Source organism: Pristiophorus japonicus, chromosome 7, assembly GCF_044704955.1.
Source record: "Pristiophorus japonicus isolate sPriJap1 chromosome 7, sPriJap1.hap1, whole genome shotgun sequence".
Lineage (NCBI taxonomy): Eukaryota > Metazoa > Chordata > Chondrichthyes > Pristiophoridae > Pristiophorus > Pristiophorus japonicus.
The window spans coordinates 178,034,919-178,061,962 of NC_091983.1; the positions used below are offsets into that span (position 1 = coordinate 178,034,919).

Genomic DNA, 27,044 nt, shown 5'->3' on the forward strand with positions numbered 1-27,044 from the left:
AACAAGTTCCCCTCACTGTTCGAACCAGGCATCAGGAAGTTCCAAGGAGCAAAAGTACAGATCCATTTGATTCCGGGGATGCGACCCATCCATCACAAGGCGAGAGCGGTATCTTACATGATGAGAGAGAGGGTGGAGATCGAGCTGGACAGACAGGCTGCAACGAGAGGGAATCATCTCGCCGATCGAACTCAGTGAGTGGGCCAGTCCGATTGTTCCAGTCCTCAAGGGAGATGGCACCTGTGGTGATTACAAAATAACTATCAATCGTTTCTCACTGCAGGATCAATACCCGCTACCAAAGCCAGACGACCTATTTGTGACGCTGGCGGGAGGGAAAACTTTTACGAAGCTGGACTTGACCTCGGCCTACATGATGCAGAAGCTGGAGGAATTATCGAAAAACCTCACCTGCACCAACACACACAAAGGTCTCTTCATTTACAACAGATGCCCGTTTGGGATTCGATATTCCAGAGGAACATGGAAAGCTTGCTGAAGTCGGTCCGGCGCACCGTGGTCTTCCAGGACAACATCTTGGTTACAGGTCGGGACACAGTCAAGCACCTGCAGAACCTGGAGGAGGTTCTTAGTCGGCTTAATCGTGTGGGGCTCAGGCTAAAATGCTCGAAGTGCCTTTTCCTGCTGCCTGAAGTGGAGTTCCTGGGGAGAAGAATCGCGGTGGATGGCATCAGGCCCACCGATTCGAAAACGGAGGCAATCAAGAACGCATCGAGACCACAGAACGTGACGTAGCTGCTGTCGTTTCTAGGACTCCTGAACTACTTTAGTAACTTCTTAGCGGGTCTTAGCACATTGTTAGAACCCCTGCACTCTTTACTGCGTAAAGGAGATGAATGGGTATGGGATAAAAGCCAAGAAAATGCCTTTGAGAAAGCTAGGAAGCTGTTATATTCAAACAAATTGCTTGTGTTGTACGATCCATGTAAGCGTTTGATCCTAACATGTGATGCGTTGTCAGACAGTGTCGGGTGTGTATTGCAACAAGCTAATGAATTTGGGAAATTGCAACCGGTTGCTTATGCATCCAGAAGTCTGTCTAAGGCTGAGAGGGCCTACAGTATGATTGAAAAAGAAGCGTTAACGTGTGTTTACCGGGTAAAGAAAATGCATCAATATCTGTTCGGGCTCAAATTTGAATTCGAAACCGACCATAAGCCGCTTATATCCCTCTTTTCTGAAAGTAAGGGGATAAATATGAATGCATCGGCCCACATCCAGAGATGGGCGCTCATGTTGTCCGCATACAACTACACCATCCGCCACAGACCAGGCACAGAAAACTGTGCCGATGCTCTCAGTAGGCTGCCATTGCCCACCACAGGGGTGGAGATGGCACAGCCCGCAGACTTAGTTATGGTAATGGAAGCATTCAAGAGTGAGCAATCACCTTTTACCATCCGACAGATTAGAACCTGGACGAGCCAGGACCCCTTACTGTCCTTAGTAAAAAAACTGTGAGCTCCACGGGAGTTGGTCTAGTATCCCGTTAGGGATACAGGAAGAAATAAAGCCATACCAGCGGTGCAAAGATGAAATGTCTATACAGGCAGACTGCCTCCTATGGGGTAATCGGGTAGTGGTGCCAAAAAAGGGCAGGGACACCTTCATTAATGATCTCCACAGCACCCACCCAGACATCCTAATGATGAAAGCGATAGCCAGATCCCACGTGTGATGGCCCGGTATCGATGCAGACTTAGAATCCTGCGTGCACAAATGTAATACATGCTCACAGTTAAGCAATGCACCCAGGGAGGCGCCACTAAGTTTATGGTCCTGGCCCTCCAAACCGTGGTCCAGGGTCCATGTCGACTATGCAGGCCCATTCTTAGGAAAAATGTTTTTAGTGGTTGTAGATGTATACTCCAAATGGATTGAATGTGTGATAATGTCGGCAAGCACGTCCGCTGACACCACTGAAAGCCTATGGGCCATGTTTGCCATGCACGGTCTACCGGATGTCCTTGTAAGTGACAATGGGCCGTGCTTTACCAGTGCCAAGTTCAAGGAGTTTATGACCCACAATGGGATCAAACATGTCACATCTGCCCCATTTAAATCAGCGTCCAATGGTCAGGCAGAACGATCAGTTCAAACAATCAAACAGAGCTTGAAAAGGGTAACTGAAGGCTCACTGCAGACTCGCCTATCCCGAGTCCTGCTTAGTTACCGCACAAGACCCACTCGCTCACTGAGGTCCCTCCCGCTGAACTGCTCATGTAAAGGGCACTTAAGACAAGGCTCTCGTTAGTCCACCCTGATCTACACGAACAGGTAGAGAGCAGGCAGCTTCAACAGAATACATATCATGATCGCGCAAATGTGTCACGCGAAATTGAGATAAATGACCCTGTATTTGTGTTGAACTATGAACAAGGTCCCAAGTTTCTTCCTGGCACTGTTTTGGCCAAAGAAGGGAGTAGGGTGTTTGTGGTCAAACTCTCAAATAGACTCACCTGCAGGAAACACTTGGACCAAACCAAACTCAGATTTACGGACTATCCAGAACAACCCACAATAGACTCTACCTTTCTCGACCCTCCAGCGGTTGACCACGAAGCAGAACCCATCACCCGCAGCAGCCCAGCAGGACTCACCACCCCCAGCAGCCCAGCAAGGCCAGCTGTACAGCAGCCCAGCGAGGGCCCAACAAACGACTCACCAAAACCAGCATTTGCACCGAGGCGATCAACCAGGGAAAGGAAGGCCCTATTTACTTACATTGTAAATAGTTACACTATTGACTTTGCGGGGGAGTGTTGTTATGTATGTACACCTGTAAATACCATGTCTAACCACCAGAGGGCTAAACCCCTGGAGTCCCAAGGGATCCCACAATTCCTTGGGAGCACCTGTATATAAGGAGGCCTTACAGGCTGGTGAGGCACTCACAGATCAGTAATAAAGGACTTCGGTCACACCTTACTTTGAGCTTTCAGTATCTAGTCCGACTCTTTATTCAAGACACAACAAAAACTGCATGAAGTATTCCAGGTGTGGCCTCACCAATACCTTATATAGCTGTAGCAAGAATTCCCTGCTTTTATACTCCATTCCCTTTGCAATAAAGGCCAAGATACCATTGGCCTTCCTGATCACTTGCTGTACCTGCATACTATCCTTTTTTGTTTCATCCACAATTACCCCCAGGTCGTGCTGTACTGCGGCACTTTGCAATCTTTTTCCATTTAAATGACTATCAAACACAATGAACAATTGCTGTATTTCTAGCTCAGCAAAATCAATATGTAACCGTTGCCTCACCCTGGGAGGCTATTTCCATGGCTGTAATGGTACTGATGGTGATTTCTTGCTTACCGATTGACATGTCATACACTGACTGATGATGTACTCTATATCTTTATCTAGACCTGACCACCATAAGTAACTGCATGCAAAACTCTTGGTCTAGCACATTCCCAGGTGCTGGTCATGAAGGTCTCCTAATAATTTGGTCCTGAATTTATTTGATATAATCACTCTTGCACCCAACATGATACAATCTTTATCGACTGATGGTTCATTCCTACGAATGAAGAATGGATGAATATCTTTCTCTGTTCCTGGTTTGGCCAGCCTTTTGCAATGTAATCATACATCTTTGACATAACTGGGTCACATTTGGTTGCTCTACCAATCTCTTCAGCTGTGACTGGCAGTTCATCAATGTATGAAAAATAGAACACTTCTTCCCTAACTTATGATGGGGAAGGCAACCCAGACATAGCATCAACATCACTGTGATCAGCTGATCAGCTGTACTCAATGTCATATGTAAATGCTGACAAAATCAAAACCCATCTCTGCATTTGGGCTGCAGCTAATGTTGGAACTGGGGCCTTTGGATGGAGGATTGCTGTCAGGGGCTTATGGTCCATAACGATGGTAAACTTACGATCATACAAGTATTTATGAAACATCTTGACCCCAAAAATTTATATCAAAGCTTCCCTTTTGATTTGCGCATAATTACGCATAGTCGCACTGAGAGTGCGTGAAGCAAAAGCAAGTGGTCTCTCCTCCCCACTATGTGAGATCATTGCACCAACTCCATATGGAGAGGTGTCACATGCTAGCTTGATTTTCTTAGATATGTCACAGTGAACTAACATGGTACTCACTCCTTGAATGCTGCGTCGCATTCTTCTGACCACTTCCAATGGACCTGGTTTTTCAACAGCTCATTCAGTGGATGTAATACTGTAACCAAATTTGGTAGGAACTTCCCACAATAGCTCAAAAGACCCAAAAATGATCGAAGCTCAGTGACATTCTTGGGAGTGGGTGCATTTCTGATTGCATCCAGCTTACCCTTTGTTGGATGTAAACCATCTTTGTCTACTCTGTGCCCTAAGTACTCCACTGAATTTTGAAACAACTCACACTTGCGAGCAATCAATTGTACTCTGTGTTTCTCTAGCCATTTGAGGACTGCATTCAATATGTTATTATGAATTTGCCTGTTTGTTGCTGAAATTAGTATGTCATCTAAATAACATACTACCCTTTCAATGCCTTGCAAAATCTGGTTCATCACTCCTTGGAATATGGCAGGGGCGGAAGACATTCCAAATGGTAACCTATTAAATTTGTAAGACCCAACAGTCGGAAGACCTGACCACCTGTCGGTGTTATGAACAAATCTTCTCCATTAAGTGAAGTATTGGGGAGATTACCCTCCAGAACCTGGTTTACGGTTACTTTATAATCACCACACTACCTTACCTTACCATCGGACTTAGATACAACAATAGGTGTGCCCAATTACATATATCTATCTTAGAGATAATGTTCTCAGTCTCTAGTCTTTTGAATTCTTGCTCAACTTTCTCCTTGAGTGCATATGGTACAAGATGTAGCTTGCAATAAACTGGTCTAGCATCCTTCTGTACCCTGACATTCGCCTTGAAGCCTTGGATCGGACCGCAGAACACTTTTGGATGACATCATTCTTCGATGCAAATCTTGTTTCAACACGAAAAATCTCACTCCAATCCAGCTTCAGTGATCCCAAACGAAAGTTCGTTTACTCTTCATTTGGCATGCTTTCGCAAGATGCCCAATTTTCCTGCAGAAGAAACACTCTGCCTTCACACATGGACAACTTTAAGCAAAGTGTGGTCCCAGGCACCGATAGCATGACTTCAATGTATTGTTACCTTGGCCAGTTTCTGAGGCCTTGGGGCCCAAGTGCCTTTTACTTTTAACCTGCAGGTGATTCACCGCGGTTGTCTGATGACTGGAAATAGTACAAAATTCTCGGGCATATTGGTCGGCCATATCTATTGGCATCGCTCTCTGACAAACTAAATCAAAAGTCAAGTTAGGAGTTGTCAACAACTTTCTTCTGATCGCTTCATTTTCTATCCCACAAACAAAGTGGTCACGCGATGCTCGGTCCTGAAAGTTTCCGAAATGACAGTGACCAGATAGATTTTTTAATACTACAATGTACTCACTGATACTTTTGTTGGTTAACTGGTCTCGTATTATGAAATGATAACTTTCAGCAATTTCCAGGGGATCAGGACTGTAGTGCTGTTCTAACTTCTGCATAAGTGATGTGTCTTTTGGCTTGACAGGCACAAGCATATTTTTCAGGGTTTCATACAACTCAGGCTCTGCTTCAGTTAATAAAATGGCTGCATTACCATAGTAGCCCACTGGGTGGAGCTATATATATATATTACAGCATGGAGCATTACCATCCGGAAGAGGCAAGCCAGTGTGCAACACTTCTGGTTGTGACACCGGATTGATTTTTGCCTTCCGCCCGACCAGTAGTGATGCATCGAGCGCCGTGCTGGGAGTGCCTGTCAAAACGGGCGGCCTAATCGGTAGTGGCTGCTGAGAGGTAAATAATGTCGACCTCGGGTAAGTGTGATTGTTTGGGTTTTGTTGCAATTTATGTAGTGGTGGCGTGAGGTATTTTTTGGGAATTATTTTTTTTTAGGGTTTTTTCTCTCCCCAGGCCGGCACTTTAGCTTGGGATTTTCACATGCTAAGCCAGCCTAGCGCCCTAAGAGAGATGGCAATGCCTCTCTTACCGATCCGCCCCACACTCAGGGCCCAGCTGCCCAATTTTGCTGACTGAGGCACAATCTTTTTCAAGGTGGTATCAGGACTGCCCCGCCACCATTCACGCCCGAAATCCTAAAAGTCGAAAATCCAACCCTAAATACTGTAAGCTATTTTAAAAACAAGGAAACTTAAAAAAAAACTCTTAAAATTATTTAAATCCTTGTGGCTTTCAGCATTTGCCTGCCACAAGCAGACCCCAATACTTCTTTCCCCAAGGCATTGCTCTTTGACCTCTGAACTTATATTGACCCGACATAGCATCTGTTATAAGTATCCAATTTCTAAGGAATTACATTTTTAATAGATTTTTTTCTGATAGTATATACAGCAGTTTAATGATAGATAAATAGATCAAAACTGTTATAAAGGTAAGAAAGTACTTTCAGCATTTAATCTTACTTAACCTGTGGCAGTGCCATTATGTATGTGGTTTTCTGTTTCTTAAATGCTGCCTTTGATATATAAAAACAACATTTAATGATATTGTGGTAATAACCTGTGCAATAACTTCTTTATTTTGCAGACTTCGTTCTGATGAACTGAACTCAGTGGTTTTAAACTTTATGACTGAGAAAACAGGCTTTGGGCTTGCGGAGATTATTAACACATTGACCAATAACAGGCCATCCCCCAGCATGGCAACCTACTATTTGTTACTGAAAAAACTGGCACGATACCAAAAAGGAATAAAAAACAAGAAGGTACAAAATATTGGTTCATCCATATTTTAGTGTTATTTCAACATTTTGGTCTGTTCTCCTTTATTGAAAAACAGTATTTGTTTATTCCAATCTGGTTGTAATTTACTAACCACATTGCTTCATTCTTTGCTTTATTGCATAGAAAATTGAGTCAAGTGAGTGGAATTTATCATCTAAGACTCTGTGCATTGATCAAGCAGAAAACAACACCCCTAACAAAAGGCCAACTCAACAGGTGCATTGATATTAGCCGCCTTTTAATTTTACAGGGTTTTTTGTGCTTATTATAGTAGAGGCATGCCAGCGCTGGGGAATGGATACTCTCCCACTACATCCAATCGGTGTTAGCAGCAAACACGCACAGCCCAATTTTAACTCTGGGCTAGTTTTGGGATGTGTGAGTAGCAGTGTGAGTTGGAAATTCAACTGCTGCTCCAGAAATGAGTTCCATGGTATAGTAACTCCAGGGCCTCGTTAAAATCCCTGCAGCTGACTACCCACCCATTCAGACCGGGATGTCAGTGGGAAGTGGCGGAAAATTGCACGACCTGGAGGCCACCTGCCATGACCAGGTAGGTGGCAGGATCGGCTGCCGGGGTTGTCCCGTGAGGTCATTGTGATCAGGAAGAGGAGTGGGGGGGTTCCTCCTGGAGCCACAAAGAAAGTTTTTAAAAAATAGCCCAACAAAAAGAAACATAAAAAAAGAAACTTACTTTGTTGGGCCTCTTTTGGCCCCAATCCTTTTGTCGTTGGTGGGCCTGGGGGGAAGGGGAAAGTAGGAAACAAGACTCACTGCAGCTTCCGACTCAGACTGCCAAATTAAAACTACAGTCACGTCCCAATGTCATATTTGGGACCCAGCATGCATTCCTATGTAAAAAAAAGTACCTGGCTTGCTTTGGGCAGCTGTCCTTGCCCCATGCTCAGTTGAGCAGGTTAAAATTGGGAATCATCATGTCTTAGCATCTCTAGGACGGTTAAATAACCGCAGTGATTTTAACTGTCCATCTGCCTGGTGGAAGTGGGCGGTAAAGGTTAAAATTGTGCCCATAAAGTAAAACTCTAAATCTACCTTAACCTGGATGTTTGAAAAGGAAGACTAACAAGGCAAGGGAATACACATTAAATGGTACGACACTGAAAAGTGTAGAGGAACAAAAGGACATTAGAGTGCAGGTCCACAGATCCCTAAAGGTAGCAGGCCAGATAGATAAGGTGGTTAAGAAGGCATACGGTATATTTGCCTTTATTAGTCGAGGCATGGAATACAAGTGCAAGGAGGTTATGCTTGAACTGTATAAAACACCGGTTAGACCGCAACTGGAGTACTGTGTGCAGTTCTGGTCACCACATTACAGGAAAGATGTGATTGCACTGGAAAGGGTGCAGAGGAGATTTACAAGAATGTTGCCTGGACTGGTGAATTTTGGCTATGAGGAAAGATTGGAGATGCTGGGTCTGTTTTCTTTGGAACAGAGGAGGCTGAGGGGAGACCTGATTGAGGTGTATAAAATTATGAGGGGCCTGGATAGAGTGGATAGGAAGGACCTGTTTCCCTTGGCAGAGGGGTCAGCAACCAGGGGACATAGATTTAAAGTCACTGGGGGGAGGTTTAGAGGAGATATGAGGGGAAATTTCTTCACCCAGGATAGTGGAGGTCTGGAACTCACTGCCTGAAAGGGTGGTAGAGGCAGAAACCCTCACCACATTTAAAAAATACTTGGATGTGCACTTAAAGTGCTGTAACCTACAGGGCTACGAACCAAGAGCTGGAAAGTGGGATTAGGCTGGATAGCTCTTGGTTGGCCAGTGTGGACACAATGGGCCGAAATGGCCTCCTTCCATGCTGTAAATTTCTATGATTCTATGAAAAGCGCTTCTCCTGATGCAGCATAGATCTTCCAATTGTGTCCTTTCGGAATAAGCCAGCCAACTAATGTTGAATTATGAGTGGTTTTGTGCTGTGGAAGTATGCCCACTAAGTACTATGGTGTTGTTGCTTGAACTCATTTCAATTTGGATCCTTTACAGTCACAACTTGAGACAAGAATCTCTAATGTTATTACCTCGTAAGACAATGATATGTCAGATGCTTGAAAGTTGCCAGTGCCATTTGTTAACTCATTGAGATAACTATAACTTTTGAGTTATGATATCCAGTAAGACTTGAGTAAATGGCTAAAAGGTAAATTTAACAATTAAGGTATCCAAATAAGATAATAATGATAACCCTAACATGCCTCAGAATTTGGATGCACATTTATCCTTTTTCTGCTTCTTGTCTGAAACTCCTTACGTACAGTGTTTTATACAGTTCAAGCATAACTGAAACTTTACATCCTTTAGATTATGCTGTTTTTCTGTGATTTCCCCACCACCCCGGTATAATCAATAACTTCACTATAAATGAGCAAAGTCTTAGACAGGCTAAATAGGCCCAAAACAAATAAATCCCCAGGGATAGATGATATGTATCTCAGAGTGTCAAGGGAGACTCGGAAGGAGATTTGTGAGGTGCTGGCAATCATTATGAGGGAGTTAATGGACACTGAGGAGTTAGCTGTCGATTGGTAACAGTTTAATGTGGTGCCCTTATTTAAAAAGGGTGACAACTTCGGACCCATCAGTCTGGCTTCCATTTCATATAAAGTAATAGAATCAATAATTAACAGTAAACTTGAGGATTACCTGTACAACAATAACTTGGTTAACAGTAGTCAGCATGGATTCAGAAGGGCAAGATCTTGTCTGACCAACGTCCTCGTCTTCTTTGAGGGAGTGACAACCCAAGTGGACTGTGGTCAGCTCTATAATGTGGTGTACCTCGACTATCAAAAGGCTTTTGATAAAGTTCCCCAAGAACGGCAATTACTCAAAGCTGTAGTAATTCAGGGTAAATCCAGGAATGAATTAGAAAATGGCTGAAGGATAAAAAAATAGCGTACTTATTATAGGAGTTATGACATGAAATTCAGATACGCAATGAAAAGTGGTCAAATTTGCGGATGATCCCAAACTAGATGGGGAGGTGGAATCGAAAGAGGAAGAACAGGAATAGCAGAATGAGTTGAAAAAAATATACACTTGGGCAGAACAATGGCAGATGAAGATAAATGTAAAGAACTACACATAGGAAAGAAAAATAGCTGACATACTCCATGAATGGAATGACAAATCAGCCATGATCTAATTGAATAGCAGAGGGGCTGAATGGTTTATTCCTGTATATAGCATCTTTCACAACCACCAAATGTCCCAAAGCGTTTTACAGCCAATGAAGTACTTTTGGAATGTAGTTACTATTGTAATGTGGGAAATGCAGCAGCCAATTTGCACACAGCTAACTCCCACCAACAGCAATGTGATAATGACTAGATAAATCTATTTTTGTTATGTTGACTGAGGGATAAATATTGGTCAGGTCACCAGGGATAATTCCCTTGCTCTTCTTCAAAATAGTGCCATGGGATCTTTTACATCCACCTGAGAGAGCAGATGGGGCCTCAATTTAACATCTCATCCAAACGACAGCACCTCCAACAGTGCAGCACTCTCTCAGCTCTGCACTGGAGTGTCAGCTTAGATTTCATGTGCTCAGGTTTCTGGAGTGGGACTCAAACCCACAACCTTCTAACTCAGAGGCAAGTGTGCTACTAACTGAGCCACAGCTGAAACATACAATGAATGGTATATATAGCTAAGGTGAAGCTGAAAGGGACCTAGCAATCTTAGTAGACTCAACGCCAAATGTATCCAACCAACGCAGTGCAGCAATCATCAAAGTTAATAGGATACTGGACTACATAGCCAAAACGGTAGCATATGTCAGTGGAGGTAATGATCAAACTATATTGTGCTCTGGTTGGATCACAGCTTGAATACTACATCCAGTTCTGGTCGCCAAGCAACAAAAAAGACATTCAAGCACTGGTGGCAGTGCAGAGAAGAGCCACAAGGCAGGATCAGAGTTATGAGCAAAGACTGGAGAAACTTTGACATTTTTGCCTGGAAAGGAGGTGGCTGAAATGTGAAGGTCAATTTTCAAGAGAGCAGTGGGTGGGGCTACTCTCATTAGTCTAAGGCTCGCACCATTTTGATGGTCGGGCTTCATTTACATTTCATTGGCAGACTGCCCATGTATTTCCAATGGTGACTGGCAGACCACTCAATTGAAGGGTGGGACCTCTGGTGGTTCCCTCTGCCTATTTAAGGAATGAAGGCACCTTTTAAAGCAAAGTGTCATCGAACTCTGTGAAAATCTGTGCTGTACTGCACAGTTTCTGGAGAGCAACATGTCGCAGGCAAGAGCACCTCAATTTTCTGGCACAGCGGTGGGGGTTGCTTATGGAACAGGTGAAGACACCAGGGAGTACCAAACAACAGAATCATGGTCTTAGTAGAACTGAGAATGCTTACAAACCTTTAGTTATTTAAACATTCTTTCCAGTAAGAATCTGCAGATTGTTTCATACAAATGTCATGTGATTATTTTTAATTCATAGAGAGAAAGTGCAATAGTAAAGCAAAGTAAACAGGCAGAACCAGGAACTCCTGACCAAAATCTCCCATCAGAATCACATAGCAGTAAGCAAACTGCTGAACAGACTAATCAGGAGAATCAGAGTATTTCAGAGACGAGGGAACAGCAGTGCATGTACACCCCTACAATGAAAGAGGTTATTAAAGAAGAAGAGATTTCAATTTCTCTAGAAAATCAGGACAACTGCTTCCCAGAAGGTACACCTGGAATTTTGTTTATAATGAGCATTGTTTTTTGTTATCAGAGGTGTTAGAAGTTTTATTAACATTTGAATTAGAGGTGTTCTACTTAACCAAAATCAATATAGTAGAACGCTGCACACAGGCATAGTACAACCAAATATTGCTCGCTGGCAAGATGTTTATTGATAAAAGTAAGAGCAGTTTTGTTTTCAACAACAAATGTTACATAATAAAGCATTCATTACTGCAAAATAATGCACACTGAAACTATTTGGAGCAAAGAGTTAAAATTGTTTTAGTTCGGACACTTCACGAGATTGAGAAGCAGCTAGATACTGTAATTGGAAAAGGGTAGGTTGGTTCTCTTTGAATGATGGTGACTGTTGGGCTGAGGGTTTTCTTCAGTCAAAACTACCTTGTTATCTTGTTTCTGTTCTTCATCAATCGCATGACAGAAACGTCATTAGATCTACAGGTACACAAGTATTAACTAACTGGGTTATTTAAATTAATTACTGATGGTGCAAGTTAGGAGGATGCAATTAGTGGCAGCATATCTTCAGCGTGGATATTTTCTCAGGTATAAATTAGCTTTCAGTGTATTTAAAATTAGTACAATGAGTTTTGCTAATTGAGAATGATCTAATGAACTGGATAATTACATTTCCACGATGTCACGATCAACAGAGAATAACTGTACTGAATTTTATAGTTTGTAGTAACAGTGTAAAACTGTGTGCGTTATGTGATACAAAGAACTTGTATTGACATAAAGAAAAAGTGTAAACAGATGTGTTATATATGACACAATAAATATATGGGCTAGACTGGCCTCATTTCCATAAAACTTGTGAGCTGCGAGGAGGCAATCTTGCGTCGGGAAGAAGCTCGCAGGTACCATCTGTATTAATGTTGGCCTGTTGCAATGGGTGGAGCAATCCTGAGAAGGGGTGAACTTGGGCCAACAACAGTTCTTTTCTAGAGCCAGGAGGAACATTCTTGCTCCTTCTGACTCCACAAAACCCAAAAAAGTTTTTGACCCTTTTCCTAACAGCCTACAGTGGTCCCTTTTAAGGACCACTTGTAAGGCCACGTAAAACCCAATATAAAATGGACGGAGCTTGTGCGGCACAAACTCTGCCCATTTGTACATCGATATTACAATTAGGGTCCTAAAATCAGTACATAAAATCCTGTTTCCAGCAGGCGCCCTGGGAAACTGTCATGTCGCACAATCCAATATGGCAGCTGCTGAACTTTGGGTGCAGATTGGGCGTGGGAGATCGCAACCCGATTTTGGTAAGATTTTCCCTCATTTTGTGCCTGATAAATGTGCAGAATGAGGTAAAACTAGAAAATAGGGCTGTCAAGTGATGAAATTTAATCGTGGTTAATGTGGATCAATATTCAACAGAAAGCAATCGAAAGGAAAATAAGGTAATGGTAAACTAAAACATTATGTAGGAATGGGAAGTTTATTTCTCTTAAACTGTCTGACGGTTCATTGGATAGAAAAACAATTACTTGTATCTGCTGTCAGACTGAGTTCCAGTATCACAGAAGTACTTTTCACAATATACAGTTTATTTTATCAGGTAATAAGAATAAAAATAAGAATAACAGTAATAAAACTAATTTGAATGAGATAGATGCAGTAATTGTATTAATTAAATATCCAATTATCACCAAGATGAACTGAGATTAACATTTTTAATCAAGAGATTAATCATTATTACTTTTTTAATCATTGACAGCCCTAATTTGTATTCAAACATATTTTAGTCATTTATTTTTAATACATTTAAAGTCTACTAATAAGGATCTAAAGGATTTACTTTATTAAATGAACACTAATTATGATGTTATTTTGCTTTGGGGAAAAAAATTAACTTCACTTTATATCTCCTGCAATCAGTCAGTCAGGGAATGGAACAAGGATAATCTATTCCTGATCCATTCCCAGACACAGTTTAGTCATTATTTCTTGATCGTGAATGCTGAATTGTGTATGCACAACTAACTATGTTATTGAGATGAAAGTTAAATTCTCTAAATTGCTTTAATTAACTACTAACAAAGTATACAACTAATTTTGTATCATTCACAGTTTCTAAATTTGCAAATAGAGAACTAGTGCATCTGGGACCTCCCAAGTCTTCATCCATTTCTGACCAAGCTAGTTCAGAATTTCAAGGTAAATCAGAGGTCACCCATGGGACTGTCGGTGCTAAAAAACAAGGTCATCAAGAACAAAAACAGGATGCTCGTTTGCAACCAGTAAGTCAACTGGCAATAGAAGGGAATCTCAAATCAACAACAGGCAGTCCTGGTAAAGGAATACCCAGATCCTTGCTAGAGAGCAAAGGACACTACAAAAGCCCCACAGCCCATCATGAAACTAAGTTTAAAGATCTTCTCCAAGCTATGGAAGACCAATCAGCAACAGCAAACTGGAGGTATAAGGAGAAAGATGGGCGCAATTTTGTGGTAATTGACACACCTCAGCTTTCCCCATTGCCAAAACTCAAGCAAAGTATTTTCAAAGACGACCTCAGTAAGAAAATCACCTGGGTTGGAACGCCTCGCCATGGAACAAATGGGTCGTCGCCGTTTTTGGTCAATGGTGCGAGACATCCCCTTTTTCCACCTTCTCGCCAGCAGACTCTGATAGTCAAGAGCTTACGCCACTCCAAGGAGAAAACACAAACTTCTCTCACCGGCAACATATTCAAAAGGAATTGCATTCAGCTTAAGGCAGCTCAGAAACCAACAGATTTAAATCTACCAGTTTTGTCACCTGCATTTCAGTCAAAGTCTGACAAAAAAGGTGAAGTACTAAGGCTAGACTTTGTGTAAGTAAAGTGACACATGAGGATGAATGGGTAGATAGGTGGAGGAAGATTTCCATTGTTGGCTATTTGTAGTTCTTTCTATATAAATTTACTATTGCACTGCAAATACCAAATAGGGCAAACCTTCCCCAGTTTCTTGGAGAAGATCCACAAAAGCGAACAAAAGATCACAAAAGTGAACAGGTGGCCTGACTAATGAATCACTAAACAACTCTTGATATTCATAGAAATATAGAAAAGTTGCAACAAGCAAATAGGCTATTTGACCCAGCCAGTCAGTGTTGGTGTTTACACTTCACGCGAGCAAATGGACCCAATCACTGGTTCCCATATCCCATTATCTTCTTTTCCTTCATCCACTTATCCAATCTATTTTGGATGTTTTTCTTACTTACTCTTGGGATCTCTGGCAAGACTAAAATTTATTGGTCATCCCTATTTGCCCTTGAGAAGATGGCGGTGAATCTTCTTGAACCGCTGCAGTTTATGTAGTGAATGTGCATCCATAATGGTAAGGAGTTCCAGAACTTTAACCCAGTGACATTGAAGGAACAGCGATATATGTCCAAGTCGGGATAGTGTGTGACTTGGTGGAGAACTTGGAGGTGATGGTGTTCCCATGGACCTGCTGCCCTTGTCAGCAAAGTTTGCATCGTTTCTGCCACTGATGGTGAAAATGAATTCTACAGCCTCATTGTTATCTATGGAAAAAAGCTTTTCATGCTCTCTGTTTTAAATTTCTTACATTTCTATAACCCCTGATTCTAGACGCCCCCAACTATTGTTAGACAATCTGCTTCTATCTACTCTGTCTCAACCTTTCATAATTTCAAACACTTCTATCGTATTGCCCCTTAATCTATGTTGCTCTCAAAAGTTAATGCCCCAACCGCGGCAATACCGAATTTCTAGCCCATCTCTTATTTTGATATCATCTATAAATTTCAGCACCACTCCCTCTAGGCCAATATTCAATTCATTGGCATGCACAATGGACAGAATCTCCTTAGATTAATTGGACAAGTGTTAAATGTAAGTACAGGTACTTACTTTAAATGACTGTTCACGATAATAGTGGGGGAACGAATAACATATTTATATGACAGTCCTGTGTCTGCTGTTTTAATTGTGACATTGATTCAATTATTTTAAAATAACAGACTAAGGACTGACATCCAAATGTGTTAAGTGTTTGTCCACTATTGTCACCACAGTAACTTCTAGCCTTTAATGTTCTTTTGCTGTTTTACATTGGGTTCAGTTAATTGTCCCCAGAAACTTTATTAGTACTTAGCACTCTGAAGAAAAATGGTTTGAGATATTTATAAAAAGACAACTGCAGGGCAAACTTTAGCTTACTACATATAAAATAGTCCACAGATATAAAGCACCATTTCTCTCGTCTTCCCCAACCATGTTCAAGAAATTCACTAGTGACAATCCTGCATGCACGAGTGGCATTCCAGTACCTCACCTATTTTGACATTCTTCATATGCAAGCCTGGTCAGTGACCATTTGAGAGCTATTCACTTATATGGGTCATCCCAGCTAAGCTCAGTACAGACCAGGGGCCTTCTTGGTCTATGTGGCCCAATATCACCCATAAGGTGTGTTTATCCACTGAGCCATGACACAAACTGTCGTAGTAATCAGGCTGAAAAATGTTCATAGAGTATATTTCGAATGTTGGGTATTAAGATAGTTTACAAAATATATTTACAAATGGCAGTGGTAACATTACTAGAACAAGAGCTTACATAAGGTGACAGAGATTAGCAAATATTACTAAAATGTTTGCACATGAAAAGCTCACAACAGCCACACAAAGAGAAACACTTTGATAACAAGGTCCTTCTGTTGTAACTATTAGATTCCATTCCACTGTGACATGACCGGCATAATACTGAAGTACTTTTTATAGTCATGAATATTTATTGTAGTCTATATTTTACTTTGATTCAATCACTCAACAAGAGTGCCAAAGCAATTTGTGCCTGTTTCAGGCCTTATAACAAGTATAATCAATATAATTTTTTTAATAAATCAAACTGTGTATATTTTAGTTAAAAGAACAATTTGCAATCTGTAAACAGTGTTAAAGTATTTTACATCTGCAAGTGGAATTTTCCATGTACTTAATGCAGTTCCTTTCCTGTTTACTCAGGATTGAGGATATAATTCCATATTAGATGCAGTCTTTTATTTAATGGCAAACTGAATATTTGGTGCAAATCTGTACTTTTCTTATTCCTGTGGCATGATTCAGACTTTTGTAATTTAAAATTGTTGCTCTCCTGTGGTGATACTCACAGGTAAAAACTATTTAAGAAAGTATACTTACTACATTATGTGTATTGTAGTAGATATATATACAGTATTTATGTATTTACTGCTGTTCTATGCTCATATGTCTCTTTATTAATTTTATAATAAATATACAAAGAAAATGCTGAGCCTGTCTCAATTTATATTCTATTTCTGATCCTGGCAGTACATTTCTCAAGGTTTTCTTTGTAGCTTAAGGAAAATCAGTTGAATTTACACCATGTTCTCACTTTGTCATTGTGACAGCTTTCCTTGTGGTGGCTCATGGCTAGAAAGGACCATTGGGCTTTGATTAACACAGATCAATAAAATATGGGATTTTTCAGTCGCCTTGTTTTCACAGTTCAATCGCAGCACTCAAAATCAATGAGCAACAGTAACTATGGAAACAATTACTCGGGACCAGTGACCAATTGCTGTCGAAACAGAAGTCCATCAAAACCCATCTGGCCTTATCTTTATCAGCACCGGACAGAAACGTGTCAATCAAACACAGAATAATCAGGTCAGTCACATGATTAGCTTCAGTCAATAGTCAGGTCATCATTACTGGCCGTTGAGATCACTTAAGAGTATCACAAAGACTGGAAAGTCTTAAGGTGGAAAGAAATAAATATTGCAAATGATGGCAACATTAGAGTGGCAGCTAATGAAGAATTATTTTGAATGTTGCTCTTTTGAATCTTTCATTTAGCAATTTTTTGTATAGCTTCTCGGGCGTCTTTGAAGCAAAGGCATGAGATTTCAAATTCTGGTTCTGACAAGAAAACATGAATGGAAAATGACAATTCTTCCAAAGTCAGAAAACTTTTGCATTTTGGTCAAATGCATGCAAGCAGATCGCGGAAGACCTATAAATGTGCAAATATTTAAAGGTGATCCAGTCAGCAACCCCCTTCCATGCTGTTTCAGGCTAAACCTGATGGTACATAACCTCAGTGCCTAGCTTGACCCTCAGCTGATCTTTATACCCGATATCTTATCTATAACCAAGATTGTCTATTTGCGCTGCAAAAGGAACGTCCTTCAGCTGCTTTTACCTCACCCTCACACCACTGAAACTGTTATCCCAACCTTTGTTAGGTCTAGGTTTGATTTCTCCAACCAACTCTTCACCAAGCTCCACTCCTATATAAGCTTCAGCTCACCTATAACTCTGTTGCCTACATCTTGCTACCTTGGTGAGTCCTATCCTTCATGACCTCCAGTGGTTCCTGTCCTCCAAAATATTGAAATCAAAATTATCATTCTGGTTTACAAACCCATTCCTGGCCTTGCCTTTCCTTACTTTTTGCAATCTCCTCCAGCCCTATGTAGTGACTTGCACTTCTGATCTTCCAACTCTGTATCTCTCCCCTTTCCACAGCACCTTCAGTGGAAGAGCCTTCAGCTGTCTTGGCTCTACACTTTACAACTTCTGCTTAAGCCTTTGCTATAATCAAGATTGTCTATTTGCCGCCACCTTCAAACGTCTCCTCAAAACCTACTTCTTCAAACATGCCTTTAACAACCTCATTATTGCATTATTTGTTTTCACCTCTGTGAAACACTTTGGGATGTTTGCTATGTTAAAGGTATTATATGAATGCAAGTTTGTGTTGTCTCTTGGACTTGTTTATGGGGCTATGCTGGAGGAATGGGGAAGGGATATTTTTTAAGTGATTAGTCAGGCAATGCACACATCTTTTTATCTATCCAGTTCCCTTTTAATGGGGCCAATTGATTCGAAATAACAACTTTCTCTGGAGGTCTGCCTTATTAGTTTGCGCTTTTTCCCAATGGTCTGTCTTGTAGTCCTGTAGTTACTTTGGAACTGAAGCCTGGGTCCGTACTTACTGTTGAATAGGATAGTGTGCCCAGATCTAGCATTTAACTCCCAAATGTTGTATATTCCTTAATATTTCCTCCAAAGGCAGAAAATAACACATTGCCAAATCATTATACAATCTAAAGCTATTGTCCAATTTAACTTAGCGAGAAAAACAAATGGATCAAGACACAGGAAGATGTTGAAACAGCAAATACTTAAAAATATTTCTTTGGGGAGTTCTTCCAATTGGCCATCGTAACTTTAATGGAAACACGAGAGAGACGTGTAACCAGGGTTTCTGTGATATATTCACAGAGCACAGCACACATAGCTTCCTAACATGGCAGGCAGCTCTCTCGGATGTCTCCGGAATTGCCTGGTTCTGTTTAATGATTAACTCTGCACTTGCAGTACACAATACGTCCACATCCACAGTGTGGAGCTACAAACATTACAAGCTTACAGATATTACAGTTTCCAACAATCTTCTTCCAAAATTAACGAGTCCTGTTGAGAGGAAAGTTCCTGGTGAATAGAACTAGAGTCAGTCCACAAAGAATTTCCCCTTTTTGCAAAAAGTATTTCCACAGTTTAATCTCAGCAAAGTTTAGAAAATACAGTCATGAATGTTGAACTATTTGGGAACAATTCCTCATGAGGCTCTACTGAACGTATTAGAATACACTCAAATAGGGAGCTGGACACTATATAATAATCCCTGGATTATATTGGAGCCTTTCCTTTGATGTAAAAGCACAGTAACCATATATTAACAGTCTGGGAAATGAGTCTCATCTCAATGATATCCACACCTCTTTCCTCACAAGGTTTTTCAACAATCAATCAAAGAATAGATAGACTTTGAGATAGGTAATCACCGAGAGGAATTCACACGGAATAGTGATGTGAATGATCCACTCGTGGACATAAAGAAAGTATTATAATGGTCCGGAATTTGCGGTCGGGATAACAGCAAACTGGCAGTGTTCGTCATCATTCCGCCTTTGAGACTGGCCACAACTTTGGGATTTAGCACATACGGAAATCCTGAAGTTGCGGTCTGTCTTTGGCAGCTCTGAAATGGGCTACACTGTGCCAGCAATCTGTGCAATCAGCCAAATCAGGGAAACTGAGGATAACTTCGGCTCTTCCGCAGTAATTATGCTGTTAAATTCCCCACTAAAAGTTAGACCCAAAGGGATTAGGTGTAACAGGTGTTTTAACAGCGTTATTACTGCTAAACAAATGTTAAAGGCCTGGAAATCTAATGTTAATATTGTGCAGTGTGAACTTTGTCTATTTAAAAAAAAACATTTTCAAGAAACTTTTCAAAAAAAATTAAAACATTTTTAGTTTGTTCATTTTATTTCAGAATTGCCTTTTCCCCATGTGAGAGCCCCAATCTTTGTTTATTTCTCTCTAACATTTTTGAAAAGTTAGAATTTTAAGAGCTTACTCATTTCCTTGTTCACACTCTGTGAGAACTCTGCATTTTGATTGGTTGATGTCACAGCAGTTTGCACAAGGGGAGCCTCACTATATTAAGTTGATTTGAATTGACTGTTGAAAAACCCAAACTTCTCAACCACAGGGACCGCGAGATCCTTGTGTGAAGCATACTTCGGGGCCAGGAGTGAACGCCTTCGCTTCGCTGCTGACTGCAAATTCCGGGCCATTATATGTAATCTGATAGGCAGTGAAATAATGAAGAAAATTCATTTAAAGCAAGTGTTTGCTATTGAATAAGAAACCTAGGCCTGATTGAAAGCAGTAATTACGGTGTTCCAAAATTCCAAAGAAGCAGTTGATTTTCCTTTCAAGCAGACATAACACTAAAATTATATTTTTATATACGCAAATGTGTATAAATGAATATATAACAGGACTGAAATTATTTGGCTATTCCAGCCATATTGTTTAGTGATCTTGTTTGGGATCAAAGCCTCTGCCTGCCCCAAACATAGCCACTGGCCACAGTGGGAGGCAGTGACTCTCTATGCTGAGTTCCCACTTCCCCAGCCCTAATGGGACTTAGCCTATCTTTACAGACCAGTGTGTCAAATCAGATGAAGTGTGCCAACCCCCAGAAGGGTGCAAATGGGTACCACCATGAGAAAGTGGGGAGGTTGGGGGACAGGGGGAGTAGGGGGATGGAGGGGGGGGTCCAGTACAGGGAAGTTGCCCAAACACCCAAGGATGAGGAAAGATCTTCTTTTGAGTTTCCAGCAACAGAACTTGTCTGGGCAAAAATAATGGGGCTGAATTTGCGGCTCTGATGGACGGGTATGAGGTGTGCACACGCCCATAGGGGACCCGCAAGTTCCAGGTTTAGGCATGTACTGGCCTCTTGACAGATCGTACGAATATAACAGAAATGGGCATTTGATGGCGGAGAGTTGGGCTATTTGCCCAACTTCTGCCCAGTGAATGCCCGTAAAATTCTTACGACTGATAAAAGCAGGCGTAAGGCATAAGGCCTGCTTTTGTCAATGTAAGTCTTTTAAAGGACAGAAAAATACATTTGTTTCAATAATTTAAACATTTTAAAACCTGCAAAATAAGGTAAGTTTATTTTCAGACTCTTTAAAATATGTAAATTTATTTTTCAAAAAATAAAATTTTTGTTTTAAATAATTAATTAAATTCCATTTTGACTCATTTTAAATATACGATGTTTTTTAAAATTTATTTTAAGTGTTTGTGTATTTTTGGGGGTATTCCCATTCATATTTATGGTGATTGGATTCACCACAAGTATGAATGGGATTACTCCTACTTTGATTGATTGGGCCGGCCCACGTGATCCCAGCTTGCGAAATGCCAACGTCCCTGGGATACGTGGGCTTCTACGCAGGCCTGCACATAGAGGCCCAGGACCGCAAGTCTCGGAACCTCCCAGACCACCAGGTAAGTTCGGCGATTTTTTTCAGGTCAGAGGCATCAGCCAACATTTTCTGCACCATTAAGTCCAAGGGTTGGCTTTTGGGAGAGACTGAGGCCTTCAACTAAAAACTGTCATCAAGGCACCAAAAGACACAAAAGAACATTTAATTTGATAAACATAATCACATTATTTTGCAATATGGAATGTTTTATTGTTTTTAATTTTGCTTGAACATTTCTTTTAGATATTATAAATTTCAGTTTCTAAAGAAAAAATGTTGGATGAAAAAATTTCGGAAAGCATTTTAAAAGCAATTTATGAAGATAGGTTGAGTAGGTTGGGTCTACATTCATTGGAGTTCAGAAGAATGAGAGGTGTTTTTATCGAAACATATAAGATAATGAGAGGGCTGGGCAAGATGGATGCAGAGAGGATATTTCCACTCATGGGGGAAACTAAAACTAGGGGGCATAGTCTCAGAATAAGGAGCCGCCCATTTGAAACTGAGATGAGGAGGAATTTCTTCTCTCAGCGGATTGTAAATCTGTGGAATTCACTGCCCCTGAGAGCTGTGGAGGATGGGTCATTGAATATATTTAAGGCGGAGATGGACAGATTTTTGAGCGATAAGGGAATAAAGAGTACGGGGAGCGGGCAGGGAAGTGGAGCTGAGTCCATGATCAGATCAGCTATGATCTTATTAAATGGAGTAGCACGCTCGAGGGGTCAAATGGCCTACTCCTGCTCCTATTTCTTGTGTTCTTGTGTTCAATGTGCGAACCCAGTGATCAGATGTCAGAGTGATGAGTTTACGTAGGCAAAATTCATAGGAAACGTGGACATTGGAACTTATAGTGGGAGAAAATATTATACAAGAAGGGCAACAAAAACATGACAATGGGAAGTCAAGGAACTGCACTCAGACATTAGAATGTTAATATTGTGTACATCAAAATGTTGAGCAAGTTATACAAATATTTACTTATTCTATGGGACATCATTACAATAGCAACGACTGAATTAGTTTACAAGTTGTTAAGATGATGTAAACTCACAAATTGGAAAATAAACAGCAGTTAGAGAACAGATGCATAGAAATGTATCTGAGATAGAAGACACTGCAATTATGTCCTTGATTTATAACAGACATCATTCTTTTAACAGAAAAAAGACCATTTGAATGAATATTTTAACAGCAAACTAAGACTTGATGAAGCTCTGAAAGCCCTGTAAATAATTAACAGGAAATTGTGATATTGGATAGTGTTTCCTTTACAGATACCGGAGCCTGGTAAATTGGTGAAAAGAGATTGAACTCAATGAGTGCTGACTACAGAAGCTTCATGTTACTGTTGTGAACAAAAATATCAACAAACATCAAACAATGACTGAAAAAGAAGAAATAAATGGAGCCTCCACAGAGTATCAATCAATGAGAACAATGCACTCTGGAGCTGTCGAAGATTTAAGATGAAGCCATAAGGGGAGAAATTCAGTCATGCCTCATTTAGAGCGGTAACCCAGGCGGGGCGGTAATTTAGTGCCTTGAAAAAGTTTGCGTCCTCCGCCCAGAAGTTCGTCAGAATTGGTGTAAGAGCTGAGACGGGCGCTAAATCAGTCATTGCACAACAGAGCTGGGGGGATGCTAACAAAAATGCCAGCATTAAATTTAACCGATACATTGTGCTGAACTCCGATTCAGGTCCCAGGAACAGCCGAATCTTAAAGGGGTGGCATAGTAATGCATCCATTAAAGTTTTCAAAATAATTTTTTCTCAAGATGAACTCTTATTTCTATCTATCGCTGCAAACTTGGAGTCTCACCGCCGTGCTGTATGTAAATATTGCACAGTCTGTGACCTCTGACGGAAGCCCTCTCTCTTCCTTTTAAGTAGCCACCAGTTAAAGACTCTGCAAGCCTGTACCAACTGTTTTTCCAGACGTTGTTCTTGGCGGCCGCGAAATGAGGCGGCTGCACCTAATTTTCTGACCGGAGCGCAAGTGTGGACATTGCACCAGGAATACGTCATGATCGGAGTGGTCATCAGCATCCAGGGGCTACTGGTTTGCACCCCCGGTGAGCCTCTACTGAATTTTTGGTTGGGGCACTAAATGCTGCGCTCCCGGTCGGGAACCTCTTATACTCCCATTAATGCCTCCTCTGGCCTCTAACTGAGGTGTTAGACAACCGAAAATCCATCCCATGCTTTTGGGAATAATGAATTAAGGTGCATTTACACTGAAACCATAACATTGGTGTGAAGCTGCACTTAAAATGTAAATGCGGTTCGTCGATGCTCCGTGCTGGCCCATCCTGTTCATGTCGACTTTGTCCTTCCATGGGACCTCTAACTTTGACCCTGGTGTCCCTACTATTGTACCCCATTAACTACTACATTTGCACAGGCCTATGTGACCTGAGCTTTCCCTCAGCCATTCACATGCACACTTTGGCTGCCGTTCCGGACCCGAGCCATTCAATACTTTTCCCACTCCTTCCTCTTCTCTTTATCCCTCCCTGACCGTTCTCCCTCTCATCATGCCTCCTTCCATCTCTCCTCTCTCGGATACTTTGCCTTCCCAAATCCCTACCCCAATCCTTCATTACTCTTCGACCTTTCTACTCTCCTGCCGCAGTCCCAGACTTCACTCCCTCCTGTTAAAACAATTAATCTCTCGCATCCTGGCCGTTCCCCAGGTACAGCCCTGATCTTCGCTCCCTTAAGTCCAAGGGACACAGACTTGAATGGCTATGGTGGACAACTGGTTTAGCCATTCACTGCCAGATCTGGCTGGATCACATAAAGCACTATTTGGTCCTGCTCTCGTCTGCCAAAATCGTTCACTATTCCAGAATCATCCTAGAACGTAAAGATAAACCCCGATTTCTATTCTCCCACTGCTAACCATCTGTTAAAAACCCTCTCCCCAGTCTCCACCCTCATCTCTGACAATAAGTGTGAGGAGCTCATGAACTTCTTTGTCTCGAAGATTGAGACCATCCATTCGGCCACCTCTGCCTCTTCCCTTCCTTCCCCTATCCCACTGGCCAAACTTCCTCGAAGGAAGACCCCTGCCCTAGCCCTGACCTCACATCTTTCTCCAGTTTCTCTCCGATCTCCTCTCATGACCTTTCCGAGCTCATCCTGTCCATGAGACCCACCTCCTGCTCCCTTGAACCTATTCCCACCATACTGCTGACTATCCAACTTCCTTTTCTGGCTCCCATTAGCTGACATTGTTAACGGTACTGTGGATGGACTATCCCGAGCATTGCACCTGCAATTGTTGATAGCTGTCCACTGGGAGCAAGACCCCACAGGTACCATGGAGTCGGAGATGGGTTTGTTCATTTTGTTCAAGTAAGGTCACCAACAGTGTAAAGGATTCAGAGAAGAGCAACAAAGGTGTTAGGTCATTGAGCCATGAAGAGAAATCATAGAAGATAAGAAGATAAGAACATAAAAACATATGAAATAGGATGAGGATTAGGCCATTTGGCACATCAAGCCTGTTCTGCCATTCAATAAAATCATGACTGATCTGATCATGGACTCAGTTCCACTTCCCTGCCCACTCCCTATAACTCTTTACTCCCTTATTGCACAAAAATCTGTCCATCTCCGCCTTAAATATATTCAATGACCCAGCCTCCACAGCTCTCTGGGACAGAGAATTCTACAGATTTACAACCTTCTGAGAGAAGAAATTCCTCCTCATCTCAGTGTAAATGGGCTGCCCCTTATTCTGAGACTATGTCCCCTAGTTTTAGTTTCCCCGATGGGTGGAAATATCGTTTCTGCATCCACCTTGTCGAGCCTCCTCATTATCTTATATGTTTGATAAGATCACCTCTCATTCTTCTGAACTCCAATGAGGGTCGGCCCAACCTACTCAACCTATCTTCATAAGTCAAACCCCTCATCTCCGAAATCAACCTATTGGACCTTTTCTGAACAGCCTCCAATGCAAGTCATCATCATCATAGGCAGTCCCTCAGAATCGAGGAAACATAGAAACATAGAAACATAGAAAATAGGTGCAGGAGCAGGCCATTCAGCCCTTCTAGCCTGCACCGCCATTCAATGAGTTCATGGCTGAACATGAAACTTCAGTACCCCATTCCTGCTTTCTCGCCATAACCCTTGATCCCCTGAGTAGCAAGGACTTCATCTAACTCCCTTTTGAATATATTTAGTGAATTGGCCTCAACTACTTTCTGTGGTAGAGAATTCCACAGGTTCACCACTCTCTGGGTGAAGAAGTTTCTCCTCATCTCGGTCCTAAATGGCTTATCTCTTATCCTCAGACTGTGACCCCTGGTTCTGGACTTCCCCAACATTGGGAACATTCTTCCTGCATCTAACCTGTCTAAACCCATCAGAATTTTAAACGTTTCCATGAGGTCCCCTCTCATTCTTCTGAACTCCAGTGAATACAAGCCCAGTTGATCCAGTCGTTCTTAATAGGTCAGTCCCGCCATCCCGGGAATCAGTCTGGTGAATCTTCGCTGCACTCCCTCAATAGCAAGAATGTCCTTCCTCAAGTTAGGAGACCAAAACTGTACACAATACTCCAGGTGTGGCCTCACCAAGGCCCTGTACAACTGTAGCAACACCTCAAAAGTAGTAATCTCGGGATTGCTACCAGTGCCACGTGATAGTCAGAGTAGGAATCGCAGGATAGCGCAGATGAATACGTGGCTTGAGCAGTGGTGCAGCAGGGAGGGATTCAAATTCCTGGGGCATTGGGACCGGTTCTGGGGGAGGTGGGACCAGTACAAACCGGACGGTCTGCACCTGGGCAGGACTGGAACCAATGTCCTCGGGGGAGTGTTTGCTAGTGCTGTTGGGGAGGATTTAAACTAATATGGCAGGGGGATGGGAACCAATGCAGGGAGACAGAGGGAAACAAAAAGGAGCCAAAAGCAAAAGACAGAAAGGAGATGAGGAAAAGTGTAGGGCAGAGAAACCCAAGGCAAAGAACAAAAAGGGCCACTGTACAGCAAAATTCTAAAAGGACAAAGGGTGTTAATAAAACAAGCCTGAAGGCTTTGTGTCTTAATGCAAGGAGTATCCGCAATAAGGTGGATGAATTAATTGTGCAAATAGATGTTAACAAATATGATGTGATTGGGATTACGGAGACGTGGCTCCAGGATGATCAGGGCTGGGAACTCAACATTCAGGGGTATTCAACATTCAGGAAGGATAGAATAAAAGGAAAAGGAGGTGGGGTAGCATTGCTGGTTAAAGAGGAGATTAATGCAATAGTTAGGAAAGACATTAGCTTGGATGATGTGGAATCTATATGGGTAGAGCTGCAGAACACCAAAGGGCAAAAAACGTTAGTAGGAGTTGTGTACAGACCTCCAAACAGTAATAGGGATGTTGGGGAGGGCATCAAACAGGAAATTAGGGGTGCATGCAATAAAGGTGTAGCAGTTATAATGGGTGACTTTAATATGCACATAGATTGGGCTAGCCAAACTGGAAGCAATACGGTGGAGGAGGATTTCCTGGAGTGCATAAGGGATGGTTTTCTAGACCAATATGTTGAGGAACCAACTAGGGGGGAGGCCATCTTAGACTGGGTGTTGTGTAATGAGAGAGGATTAATTAGCAATCTCATTGTGCGAGGCCCC

At 41.8% G+C, this 27,044-nt stretch overlaps 1 protein-coding gene across 1 annotated transcript in view; it reads left to right on the forward strand.

The window, feature by feature from the left end:
* The window catches only part of LOC139266654 (hormonally up-regulated neu tumor-associated kinase homolog A), a 64,241-nt gene extending 44,035 nt beyond the window's left edge, over positions 1-20,206 (forward strand). The window contains exons 8-13 of the mRNA XM_070884240.1: positions 6,629-6,806; positions 6,949-7,041; positions 9,411-9,699; positions 13,636-14,380; positions 18,073-18,280; positions 20,108-20,206. Of these exons, the coding sequence (XP_070740341.1) occupies positions 6,629-6,806; positions 6,949-7,041; positions 9,411-9,699; positions 13,636-14,380; positions 18,073-18,280; positions 20,108-20,206 (1,612 nt within the window). The remainder of the gene's footprint in view (positions 1-6,628; positions 6,807-6,948; positions 7,042-9,410; positions 9,700-13,635; positions 14,381-18,072; positions 18,281-20,107) is intronic.
* The last annotated feature ends 6,838 nt before the right edge of the window (positions 20,207-27,044 follow it).